The sequence below is a fragment of the Fistularia commersonii genome, chromosome 4, assembly GCF_037954325.1.
Source record: "Fistularia commersonii isolate RoL2024-O1a breed Wild chromosome 4, RoL_Fcom_v1.0, whole genome shotgun sequence".
NCBI lineage: Eukaryota > Metazoa > Chordata > Actinopteri > Syngnathiformes > Fistulariidae > Fistularia > Fistularia commersonii.
This window is the reverse complement of record NC_141287.1, coordinates 17,170,306-17,183,041: the sequence shown is the minus strand read 5'-3', so window position 1 is coordinate 17,183,041 and position 12,736 is coordinate 17,170,306. Positions and strand designations below refer to the sequence as shown.

The following is a 12,736-nucleotide window of genomic DNA, read 5'->3' as shown; positions in this document are numbered from 1 at the left end:
CACATGGACACACACACACACACACACACACACACACACACACACACACCCAAGAGCCAATATATCCTATAACCTTCAAACATATTGTTTTTAGTCTCCCCTGCACTCAAAGTGGAAGGCACTCCAGCTTGGTCATTGTGCGGCAGATTTTCATGCTTTAGAAGCACACAAAGGCTCTTCTTTCCACTAAATGATCAGACCATCTCAAATGTTTACACAATGCACCTGAGACTGAATAGGTCTTCTATTGGCAAGGTCTCTTTCTTCAATCTACTTCTATGCAGAGGCCAGCCAAGTATTAATGAAACCGTATTCTCATCTACAGTCAGTGATCTCCCACCAGAATATATCTGCATTATTTTCCTTATATTTACTATATTACCAAAACTCTGATGCGAGGGCCCATTTAGAATTGCGCTTGAGTGACTGGCAAACGCACTGAATTAAGGCAAAGGAGAATTATTGCGGAGAATATGTACAGTATAAAGAGCTGAAAAGAATAGAAAGCATTGCCCATAATGGAAAGCTCTCTGAAAGAAAGCTCCTTTTCTCCAAACAACCTTCCCTTTTTTTCTGCTATCAGAGCAGAGTTCTCAGAGAGAAAATTAAATGCATTCATGCATCCTGAAAGAGGCTTTTAATTTCTAGCTCAAACAAAAAGGAAGGAGAGCAAAGGCTAGCCCAAGTATGACTCAATGCTTATAACCTTGCTCTGCAGAATTTAAGAATACTGAGAGAAATATCGAAGCTGACTTTAATGCCCATTCCTGCCACAATGCTGGTATTCGTTTAACATTTACGACCGTGAGACCAAAGTGTGTGTTTTGTGAAATGTTTCTAAATAATTCAATTCAAGTGTGTGACTGTATTTTGGAAAGGAGTTCGAAAACCGACACCGGAATTTTTCGTGGCCAGAAACAATCTTTCGGAATAATTTGATTGTTTTTTTATTGATTTAGAGTGCTTAAAAGATATGCATCTTCAAGATGAATATACGGTTATGATAAGATCCGAAGAGCATTTTTCTTAGCTGTCAGACCCCCTCCCATTGCTCCCAGCCCCTTTCTCTCTTCATTTTGCTAACTGGTGCTCAAAGCTTCTCCTCCGCTGACCAAGCATCAGCTTCTTGTGCTGATAAATGGGCTTCTTTGAATTGATGGCAAGCTGGAGGAAAAAGAGATAATCCAAGATAATGTGGACACAGTTTTCATTTCTTGTCACCCAATTAAACTGCAATTATCCCGAGTGCAGGAGAGGAGAAAAGTGGAAAGAATGGCCAAAGAATGGGAGAGCGAGGCTCCCTGGGACACTCTCTAGCAGACACATTAGCCCAGATTTGCTCCATCGTGATAAAAGAGACCCGTTTTTTGCACTTGGCAGTGCACAGTGAGTGGCAGACCAGCTGCAACCTGGGGTTCAGAAAAGAATGCCTTTACAATGTTAGTGCCATGCCTCAAAGTGGCTGGGAAGAAAAAGATCAAAATGTATACAGGTTGTTGCCCTATTAAAGCAGGGTGGCATTTGTGCGGCGCTCTGTGAGTCTTTAGCGCCGGACATAAAGGTTTTATCCTTTTACAGCCCCTGTAGATTTTTTATGCCATTATCATGCTAATGTCCGTGACACTTTGTCACGAGGAATAAAAGTGTATATTTAGTGAAACTTTTGTCAACAATGACCGGTCAATATGAGAACCCCGCCGTTGAGTGGGCAGGGGTGGGAAAAGCCTTCAAAGAATCCCGAGGCATATCCAAAAGTGCTTTGACCGAGTGTTTTGCGCGCATCCTCTGTTTCCTGGAAGAATTGACTGCTGCTTGAAAAGAAAAAAAGAGAGAAACGCTTCCTGGTGAATTGTTTGCCTAGGGATGAATCAGGGCTGGTTGAAACTCTCCCGTGGCACAAAATCCAGGAAGTAAATTAATGTCTTTTGTAATTACTGTTCCTCTTAGTAATTATCACACGGGACAATTTATGGATTAACATATTGATTTCACTTGACCCTCGGCAGGGCTTAATTTGGACGGAGGGGGGGGGGGATACTCACGGCTTGCACTGCCAGATGCAAGCAGCCCTCGGGGCCCCGCCGGATGCTTCGCTCTTCAGGCATGTCACGGCGTCTTTAGCCGACGTCCCGCGAGACCAGGATTTGACATTCAAAGGGTCGCGGCCTTTGCTTCGGCTATCTATTCACGGCCCGCCTATTGACTTTTGCCAAACACGGAGAAAGTGCACAAGTGCAACCTAGCAGGATCATTGGTAGGAGTAATTCATTAATCTTCACGCAGCCGATTAGCTCTTTGAAGTCTGATTTTTAAAGAGGCATATTCCTTGCTTTACGAGCCTCCACCCCTTCGAGGCTGTTTAGATAAACCCGAGAAATAAAAAGATTACTTCAAATCATTAGACAAACATCTTAACGTGCAAACGCAGGCTGCCTTTTGCTGCTGATAAGTGTAACCCCGGTGTAATGGCATCTCAGCTGTCGAGCGCTCGGAGTCGGCGTCACGGCGGTAATGCATTGCTGATTATGTCGAGGGGAGAATACTCTGTCAAAACAAAATCAATACGTAGTATAAGTGCCCCCCCGTCGCCGGTGTGCATGCTTGATTAGGCGAGCAACCTGAGGGAGGCGAGTGTGAATGCACCCTCTCCGCCGCTGTGTTCATCAAATAATAAAATAACCTGAGACAGCACCCGCCCTCACCCGGGACAGCATGCTGACAGTACAATTGCTCTGTCATTGATCAAATTGTCATTTTAGGTGGCGTTTTTTGGTATGTCCTCATATGCACACAGGGATATATAAATATATATGTGTGTGTGTGTGTGCGTGTGTGTGTGTGCATGAGTGTGTATATATATATATATCTATATATATAGATATAGATATATGAAAAGACTACATGTCGTGCAGTATTATATGTCTGATGATGAACTCCATCGGAATGTCTCTGTGTCCCTCAGGTATGTCAGACAATGCTGGCATGAAGAGCTCACACAGAGAGGCACCACATTCAGCTGCAACAATGTGACGGTCTCAGGAACTCTGTTATTTCGCTCTTTTGAAAAGTGGGAATTTTCCTCTCTCAATGACATGGGCTTTATCTCGGTCACTTCATCTCCTCAAATAAGATTGATTTCTCCTTTAAGGTTGCATTAGAGTGCCTCTGTCAGCACCAGCTCGGTCCCCGAGAGCTGAGGAGTTCAAATCCATCCTCATGAATTCCACAATTGATGGGAGACATAATGAAAAGAAAAGCGACAATGTGATAAGTATATTCACAAAGGCTGTTTCATTTTAGGTGAGAAATAAAGGTGTGGCGGGGTCTCTCACGAAACTGCCGACAAGCACTTTGATTTTTAGAGAACTTCTGACCGGATCTCGACAATAAAAGGCAATTACGTCGCGTAAGGGACGGCGCGCACGAACAGCGTTTTACACCTCTCAGTTTGTCGAGATTTGATATTGTGCGGAGTCGAAAAACGCTGCCTTTTTTCTCTGAAGGACAACGGGAGAAAGCCAAAATAGCATGTTAGAGTGCTGCCACGGGTTCAAGGAGATTGGATCACTTTTTGTTTGCGTCGTGGCCTCATTTCAGCTTCGGCATAAAGGGAGCAAGACTAGAAGAGGACCAAGAGAGAGAGAGAGAGAGAGAGAGAGAGAGGGAGAAGTCTTTGTGGGGCTGAAGGAAAAGGGGTGGATAAAAAAAATTGCTTTGGTGCATCAGTTTTCCCTGATCTCAACTGCAACTATAAATGTATCTGAGAGATGAGCTATCAGTGGCGGGCTGTGCCACAAGCAGGCCTTTTCTTCCCTGTGTCCCTATGATGAGTTAGCAGGACCTGCAGTGATAAAGCTGATAGAAGGGCCACTATCAGGTGGCAGTCTGGGTAATTACAACTCTCTATTTGGGGCTTTGCAGTGATTTGGCAACGATAAGGTGGAATATAATGAGGAAGAAAGGCCGGTGATAATGTATCTGCTAAATGGTTCAAAATAGTCTATCATGGGAAAAGTCATTTCGGCGCCTCGGGGGAAAAGCGGTGGATCTGAACCGCCGGGCTCCGTGTGAGGACGACGCGGAAGGTTTAAGTTAAACACACACCCTGTGGGGGGGTGGTGGCGATAATCAGAGTTCAAAGATCTGACTTTTCACAAATGTCGGTAAAGGCAATTTTTTAATGATCCAGGAAGTTGTTTGTTTGCCGCTACTATTTTGTTTGCCCCTCAGGATGGGTAGATAATCGGCAACGTGAGATTACATTTAATACTCTGACAAGCGGCGGTTTAGAGACGAAGGTCTTATCAACCTCCCGAACGCCTCATCTCTCTGTGTAGCCATTCTCCTTCCATAATGTGCTTTCAAAGTTTGTTGTATCTGTCGGCTCAGGTCCTCAAAGATTGAACTGACAATCACTCCTCTTCCCTCCCTCCTCGCCATCATTCAAGCTTTGACACACACTCGCTCAAACAAACCTCTGGGCCATTTGCCTGTTCCCGTGCCGAGTCTTTAATACACACCGCGCAGTGTGTTCTATTTTGCATGGTTGTTGCATTGTGAATCACAGAATCCCTCACTTGGGATCATGACCACTATCAATAGTATTTGCACTAATGTGATTAAGTTAATACTGCGCTCTATGAGAGGATTATTTCTCAATTCCTCTTGATATGCGTAATATTTAGGTTGTGGTTGAGTAAATATTTTGGTTCTTCACCAAAATAATTCCCACTCAGACAAAGACAGGAAAGTCTGCCCCGAGGAGTAATAAAGACTGTATAATTAGAATGATTAAAGAACTGCACAACTAATTTGGCACTTATTGAATATATTTTGAGAACACAACATTCAAAATAGGTCACATATTTAAACCACAGGAAAATATTAACTTTATTCACATTAATTATGCATTCATTCAGTCATTCTCTGTGACTCATTTGAGGTGATGCTGGAGTCGGCATTGTCTCTTCACCAATCCCGTCATTATACTGCCTTGCACTTAAGCATATTTTCTCCGTATTGTTGTAGGTGCAAAGACACCTCATTAGACAAAATGACTTGTATAATCTACACGCAATCATCTTTAAATAGTAATCAATTGGACCCCTTACAACCTTAAACTGTTTGTCATTAGCACTTTATCAAAGGCTCACTTAAGATAAGATTCTGTGGCTTATGGGGTGTGATGGTGACAAATTGACTTTCAATACTCGTCACACCACGCCGGGAGCACCTTTGTCCCCTTGGTGTATCTAACAGGTATGCCTCCCTGGAAAATTGTATTTCCAATTTTCAGATTTTGTTTCCCTATTTAACACGTGCATTTTTTTCTAAATAAATGGATATCATCTTAATCTTCCTTTTGCAATTTATTTCACAGATGCGATTAATAAAATAAGAAATATGCCGGATGATGAAAGGATCTACCCGAAAATGTACGCCGATTATGTTTTCGCACAATGCAAGAAAATGAATTACGCCTCCTCCTCCGTAAAGATTCAGTGTTCAACCATAAACACACTTAAATGATATATTCTAACTGCAGTTATTTGACTTGATATGCTGTAAAAAAAAAAAGGAAGGGGGGAAAAAAGTGGAGCATGGACTTTTTTGGAACTCTAAATGGAAAAAAGAAAGGGGATGCCAGTCCTGCTTTTCCACTGCGAGGTCCTCACAGCTGTGCCTCTGCCGGGCCTGCAGGGGAGCAGCCGGAGTGAGGAGGAAGATCCAGGCAGAGCTGTGATCAGACAAGCAGAAAGGAACCACATCAGGAACACAATCGGGACCCCTCCCTCTCCCTTTTCTCCAGACCTCCCTCATAATGAGCAAACTTTCATGTTGCAGTAAATTCACTCTGTGGGGCTTGAAGAGGCAAACAGAGGGAGGGCTTAGACCTGGGAACTTCTTCTTCTCCTTCTTTTGTTTATTTCGGGCAAAGAAACACCATCAGATACCAGTAGGTTAACTGGTGCTCCCTTGAAATCAATTAATTTCGAGTTAATTCCCAGGCTCCCAAGGAGGTAGTGGGGGGTCACTCTGGGAGATAAATTCTTTGAAAATAGAGATACAATACCTGCTCCTAGAGGGGTTGTCGCTGCTTTTATTTCTTGTGATTATCCAGTGATCCTCATCAAAACCTTCCTTATAATATGTTGGGTTTTTTTTTTCCCACTCTCTCCCAGACTTTCTGGATCCGATTTCACAACGATGGCTTTAGCACTTTTTTTTTTTAAGAGTGAAATGTGTGAGATCTCACCGGGCTAGGAGAATTACCCCCCCCCCCCCCAACACACACACACAAATACACACACACAACCTCCACCACATGGGCGTGTTTGTTGCTGCTCTCTGCCTTCTATTTGCATGATATTTTTATTTTTTATTTTATTTTTATATATATATTTTTTTTTCTCCCACTCCTATTCAGCCTTATCGCCGGTGCGCTGTGAGGTGGGAGTGCTGGCTCCGTCTCAGAGGCTGGACTCGGGCTTTATCGGCAGGTATTTCTCCCACTTTCACCAGCTCATCTTGAATTATTTAAGTGTTATTTCCAGGGCCACGGCGAAGGTGAGGATGAGGAGGAGGAAGAGGAGGAGGAGTAAGACACAAACCGAGGTGTTTATGTATGTTTGTTTTTGTTTTTTGTAAATCAGATCTCAATGAAATGACACGAGTGGAAATATATAATTTCTTTTTTTAATTCACTGTAAATATCGAATCGAAACGCATCAAAGAAATCGGGAGCATGGTCGCTGCTTGACAAGGGATAAGGCCGAGCGACTATATGTAAAAATAAATCCCGATTCCAATGGTCAGTTACATAGTAACAAATAATAAATAAAATAATGAAACGAGATAAGAAACGCAGGTAGGGGTGATGCCCCCCCCGTCCCCCAAGGTTACCCCTAAAACGCCCCGCACCCCCCACACCCCCACTCCAGATAAGAACTTCCCACAGTTGCTTATTCATATAATTCACTGCAATTCCGTCTCTTCGGCGGCCGTTCGTGTCACCGGAGCGGGATGCTCCCGCGGGGCGCGTCCCCCCGTGGGGTGGGGGTGGGGGTGGGGGGTACGGGGGTGGGGGGCGTCGTGGCAGCGGACGACGAGCTGGGGGTCCCGGCGCGCCGGGGTGATGCTGATGCTGCGGCTCAGACTCCGGGGTCCGTCTCGCTCTCTCTCTCTCTCTCTCTCTCTCTTTTTTTTTTTTCTTTTTCTCTCCTTCTCTCATCCGGTCCCTCGCACGCAGATCATCCTCGCCAGCGCGTCAGGTTCCCAAGTTCTGAGACAAAACGGGAATCGGGATGTTCTTACTTGACCCCCCCCCATAAACACACACACACACACACACACACACACACACACACACACACACACACACACACACACACACACACAGCTGCAAGAAAAACACACTGATCGTCAGTAAAGGCGTAAGAAAAAAATCCCAAGGTATGTGCGGTATATCATTATTATAAATCGATTATAACATCTGGACACTTGTGAATCACTCGAGTTTACCGTTGACCAACTGAGTGTAAAGGCCTTTTAAAAAAATGTCATTCACATTCTCATTCACATTCACATTTTCGAAATTATTATTATTGTTATTATTGTTGTTGTTGTTGTTAATATTATTATTATTATTATTATTATTATTATTATTATTATTATTATTATTATTATTATTATACGCCAGAAACTGCTAAAACATTAGAGTAAATCATTTAAAAAAAGGAAAACAGAATGCATTCATATCCTAATTTAAAAGCTGGGGCTGCAGCCTAATTCTCTATTTATATTATTGTCTGATACAGCCTGTCGCTATTTCTTTCTTTCCTTCTTTTTTCTTCCGACTTCTCCTTTTTTTGTACATATATAATTATGTACAACGGCGAAGGTGCGAGAACAAACCACTTAAACCTACAATTTGCCCAACAAGTCCCGCAGATAAGTGTAATTGCTTAGTTGAATATTCGACAACCTCATTCCAGTTGTCGATTCGCTGCCCTTGGGAAAGTCCTTTGAAGTGCAAGTGAAAAGAGGGGGGGGGGATTTCGTGAAAGTAATTAATTTCAACAAGCAACGATTAGAAACACTCCAGACCCTCCTCGGCATTGGCGTTATTTGCGACAAATTCCGCAATATCAGAAAATTAAAGAAGACATTATTCACCTTTCTTGTTTGTGCGCTTTTTTTAAAAACCCCAATACAAGCGGCGGCACCGTGGGGATGAAAGGGGAGGGTGACACCGGCGCACACACGCCGGGTGTTGATCGTTCATGTGTGTGTGTGTGTGTGTGTGTGTGTGTGTGTGTGTGTGTGTGTGTGTGTGTGTGTGTGTGTGTGTGTGTGTGACAGGACTGTAAGCGACGTAAAGTTGAGATCCACGCGCACCTGTCGCCCCCGATCACCTGCGTGACGCCGGACGTCGGGGAAAAAACTTCCCGCAGGTAAAGAGAATGAGCGCAAGGTTGCGGGTCCGGTTGGAAAACACCGATCGTTGCACACGCAACGCAAGACGATTCTTCTTTCTTTACAACTCCGGATGGGAATTTGAGAGGAAGAAGTAAAAAAAAAGAAGGAAAAAAAAAAGAAAAAGAGAAAGAAAAAAAAAAGCCCGGCAGTCGCGCCGTGCGCTTTGGGCGTACTGCGCATGCGCTACCGACACTTTCACTACCTGCCACACGGTCGTTGTATTTCACATGGTGCAGCCGCGGTTCCACGGCCACTCGCGTACGCGCAGCCGCCGAGTGTTGGCTGACGGGCCATCGGAGGGAGGGGTGGAAAAACACACACCGTGTTTTTTCTTTTCTTTTTCTTTTTCATCTGTTTTCTTCTTGTCCCGTGTTTTTTTCTTTATTGTTGTTTCGAACCCCGTGCCGCCTCGTCCGGAGCAGCGGATCCAAACATGGAGAGGAAAACATAAGTTGCGCGCTCATCCGGACGCAGACGGTTGTTTTTTTTTATTGATTTACAGAAGAGAATCCAGAGAGGGATGAAGAATTGAAGTTTCCCGTAAGTACGCGGAGATGTGACGACTTTCCTGTGTGCGTGTACGTGCGCTTGTGTGTATGTGTGTGTACGAGTGATCGTTTTTCCAACTTCTGAACGGACCCGTGTCCCCCCCCTCCCCCTCGCCCATCTCCAGGCAGCAGCGCCGACAATGTCCAAGCCGATGGATCACGTTAAACGCCCGATGAACGCTTTCATGGTCTGGTCCAGGGCCCAGCGGCGCAAGATGGCTCAGGAAAACCCCAAGATGCACAACTCGGAGATCAGCAAGAGACTCGGCGCCGAGTGGAAACTTCTCACCGAGTCGGAGAAGAGGCCGTTCATCGACGAGGCCAAGCGGCTGCGGGCGATGCACATGAAGGAGCACCCCGATTACAAGTACCGGCCGCGGCGGAAGCCCAAGACGCTGATGAAGAAAGATAAGTTCTCGTTCCCGGTGCCCTACAACCTGGGCGAGCACGACGCGCTCAAAGTCAGCGGTCTTTCCACTGGAGCACTTTCCGAGTCCGTCATGGGGAACCCGGACAAGGCGGCTGCGGCTGCGGCGGCCGCGGCGGCGCGGGTTTTCTTCAACCCGTCCATGTCCACGAACCCTTACTCGTTTTTCGACCTGGGCTCCAAGATGACCGAGCTCTCCCCGCACTCGTTCCCCTACGCGTCGCCCCTGGGTTACCCGCCGGCCGGCGCCGCGGCGTTCGCCGGGACGGGCGGCGGCGGAGGCGGCGGCGGCGGGGCGCACGGCCACACGCACTCGCACCCGTCCCCCGGGAACCCGGGCTACATGATCCCCTGTAACTGCACGGCGTGGCCCTCGGCGGGGCTCCAGCCGCCGCTGGCGTACATCCTCCTCCCCGGGATGGGGAAGCCTCAACTCGAACCCTATCCCGCGTACGCCGCGGCGTTATGATGGGGCCTCCTCGCCTCTCCCTCACCATTTCCCTCCGCCAATACTTCACTTTGGACTTGCAAGAGAAAAAAAAAGAAAAAAAAAGGAGGAAGATTTAAAAAAAAAAAAAGAAATGTGAAGACAAACCCACGCAAAGCTATTCATGCAATAGTTTTATTATGCATGCACAAACTTGAACATGTGATGAAGTGCTCGTCGTCTCAGATATCACATGTGTATGTATATTGATTAATGCCTTTATCTAAGGTACTTACTTAGAGAACTCTGTTATCTATCGGCCGTCACCCCCAAACCCCCACCTCCCCCCCTCAGCAAGGAGGAAGAAGAAGAGGATGACTGGCACAAGTGAAGACGTCTAAGGGTGGGGTCCGGGGTGATCATTTGTCCTGCGAATTTTTTCATTTTTATTATTATTTTTTTTTAATATAAAAGGCACTCGTTTTTTTTATTTGCACCTGCTTGACGAACCTGTTGGAATGGAAGGGCAGCTGTCAGTGAACACGTTGATCACACGATTATGACTTTTTTTTTTTCTCCCCCCCTCCACCCCCGGATAATTTGTTGTATATGGTTTATGGTTAACAGCTTTTTTTTTTCTTTTTCTTTTTTTTTTGGAGGGGGGGCGGGGGTGTCCTGGAGGATTTGTCACCCCGCACCCTCCTCCTCCTCTTCAGCCATCCCTGACTTGACTGTAAATGTAGAAAAAAAATGTGTACAGACAAAATGACTAGTTTATTTGCCGTTTTAGGCCTAGTGTACGAGCTATAGGAGGCACATTTCACTAGAACCCCTCCCCCTGTTGTATATTCGGAGTTTTTAAACCGTTTTATAGATGTCTGTAATATTTATTGTTTAGTGGAATCTATGGTGACACCCCGCCCGCCCCCCCGGACAGTTTTTATTTTATTTTATTTTTTTTAAAAAAGGACAACGCTACTTCTGCATTTGCACATGAAACAGAAAGGATGCTATTTATTTTCAAGATGATATCCCAAAGCAGCAGTAATTTAAAATTATATAAATATGTATGTCTATGTGCATACATATATATATAATAAAACTAGATTATGAAATACGGCCCCCTCAGCCCTGCGTCTTGTATCATGTGCAGCAGAAACATTTTTAACAAGGCTAACCCTCGTGGGATTGTTTTTTTTTTTTGGTGTGTTTTATTTTATTTTTTTTAACCCCCCACCCCCACACCTCCCTATCTTTAACCTCCGTTCTGTACTTCCGCCTATTGCTACTGTTCACTTGTTGAGCGAAGGACTACAAACAATAAAACCTATTGGGATCAAACGGAAGTGAATGGCGGCTGCAGTTCTTGATGAGATGAACAAGATTGTTATCTTTGACTCTCCTGCTCCTCAGTCCGGCTCAAGTGTAAGGTATCCCCCCACCCCACCCCACCCGACCCCACCCACCGAACCCCTACCACCTCCACCTCCACCCTCCTCCTCGAGAAAGGCCGCTTTTGTGTGCTCTGTGAATGGATTTACTGAGGGTAAATCTAAATCAACCCATTGTAATCACCCCCCCCCCCCCCAAAAAAAAACCCCAAACCCATCCCACCCCCAACCCCCGATACACACTTTGATTTATCACAATCCTAATTTGGACCATAGGACGGGAGATAATGGCGAGTCATTTGAAGTAAAAATCGAACTACTTTTCGCTTTTTATAATGATAATAATAATGATTATTATCATTATTATTATTATCCTTATTATTACAATTTCTGAATATGCAATACGGGAATAACGCATATCAAGTAAACATTTAACAGTTGAGATGATGGTGATTAACGGTGCCTTCTCACCTTCGTATGTGTGTGTGTGTCTAGGTGTGTGTGTGTGTGTCGAGATGTGTGTGTGTGTCTAGGTGTGTGCCGCCCCCTCCCCGCGTTAAATCTATAACCCATATTGTATGCGGTTAAAACCGAGTGCGCCTCCTAGATTACACCGGGAGATTAATTCATAAGGATCGGAGCGATTATGCAAAACTAATTTGGACAGTCCAGGGATAATTATCTCCGCCACGGTTAATTAAACCCTTTCAGCTCACTTCTCCATTGTAACACCCCGAGCTCTCTCCTCTCCTGCTCTCCTCCTCTCCTCTCTCTTCTCTCCGCCGAACTTCCTTCTTTGGCTCCCGAAATAACGCCAGTGACCTTTTGTGTTTCATTTACAGCTCCGGGGGGGTCCAGGAGCTGTCAAAACTGAGGGAGGAAATAATATCCGTCTGCAGGCCTATTTCAATTTGATATTTTTATTTTTTTTACCCACACCTCGAATTGCATTTGAAAAAAAAAATGTATTGCGTAAAGTGATGACCGTGCGTTGAAACCGTGTCTGATCCAAACGCGGAAAAGGTAGTGCGGGCTGTAAAAGAACTTAAATCACAAGTTCAGAGGCCATCTCTTTTTTCGTTCTTTGGCCTTTTTTTATTATACATTTCTTTTTCTTAAGGAAAAGGGGAAGAAAGCTGAAAGAACTTTTTCTTTTCTCTCCCTTCTCCCAACTCTGGGAGCGTTTAGACGGTCGAGGACGTTTTGTCTGGGAACAAAACGTGGGTTGGGAGGTTTTTTGTGAGAGTGTTGTTTGTTGAAGTGGAGCTCAGAAAAAGCGGCCGCTTTCCCTCATTGTGATGAAAGCAATCAGTGGTATTTGGAAAACTGTTAGCATTGTGCACTTCTTCTGTGTCCATTGTGGACGATTTCTTTTCACAAGGTTTTTTCAAGCGATCCAGCTGGCCGGAGTGAATAGCAGTGCAATGTGTACACGCTTTGTCCCTCCGAGCCCTTCAAGTAGCCC

The 12,736-nt window shown here is 45.1% G+C and overlaps 2 protein-coding genes across 2 annotated transcripts in view; both read left to right on the top strand.

Annotated features, from left to right (window-relative positions):
• LOC147234942 (ATP-binding cassette sub-family C member 4-like) overlaps positions 1 to 6,561 on the top strand; it is a 51,642-nt gene extending 45,081 nt beyond the window's left edge. The window contains exon 33 of the transcript XR_015106002.1: positions 6,428 to 6,561. The gene's annotated coding sequence lies outside the window, so the exon portion shown is untranslated. The remainder of the gene's footprint in view (positions 1 to 6,427) is intronic.
• Positions 6,562 to 8,718: 2,157 nt separating this feature from the next.
• On the top strand, positions 8,719 to 11,226 carry sox21b (SRY-box transcription factor 21b). The gene is made up of 2 exons (XM_086145644.1): positions 8,719 to 9,018; positions 9,152 to 11,226. The coding sequence occupies exon 2, from the start codon at positions 9,167 to 9,169 to the stop codon at positions 9,920 to 9,922; it is 756 nt and encodes a 251-aa protein (XP_086001770.1). The 5' UTR covers positions 8,719 to 9,018; positions 9,152 to 9,166; the 3' UTR covers positions 9,923 to 11,226.
• Positions 11,227 to 12,736: the final 1,510 nt, after the last annotated feature.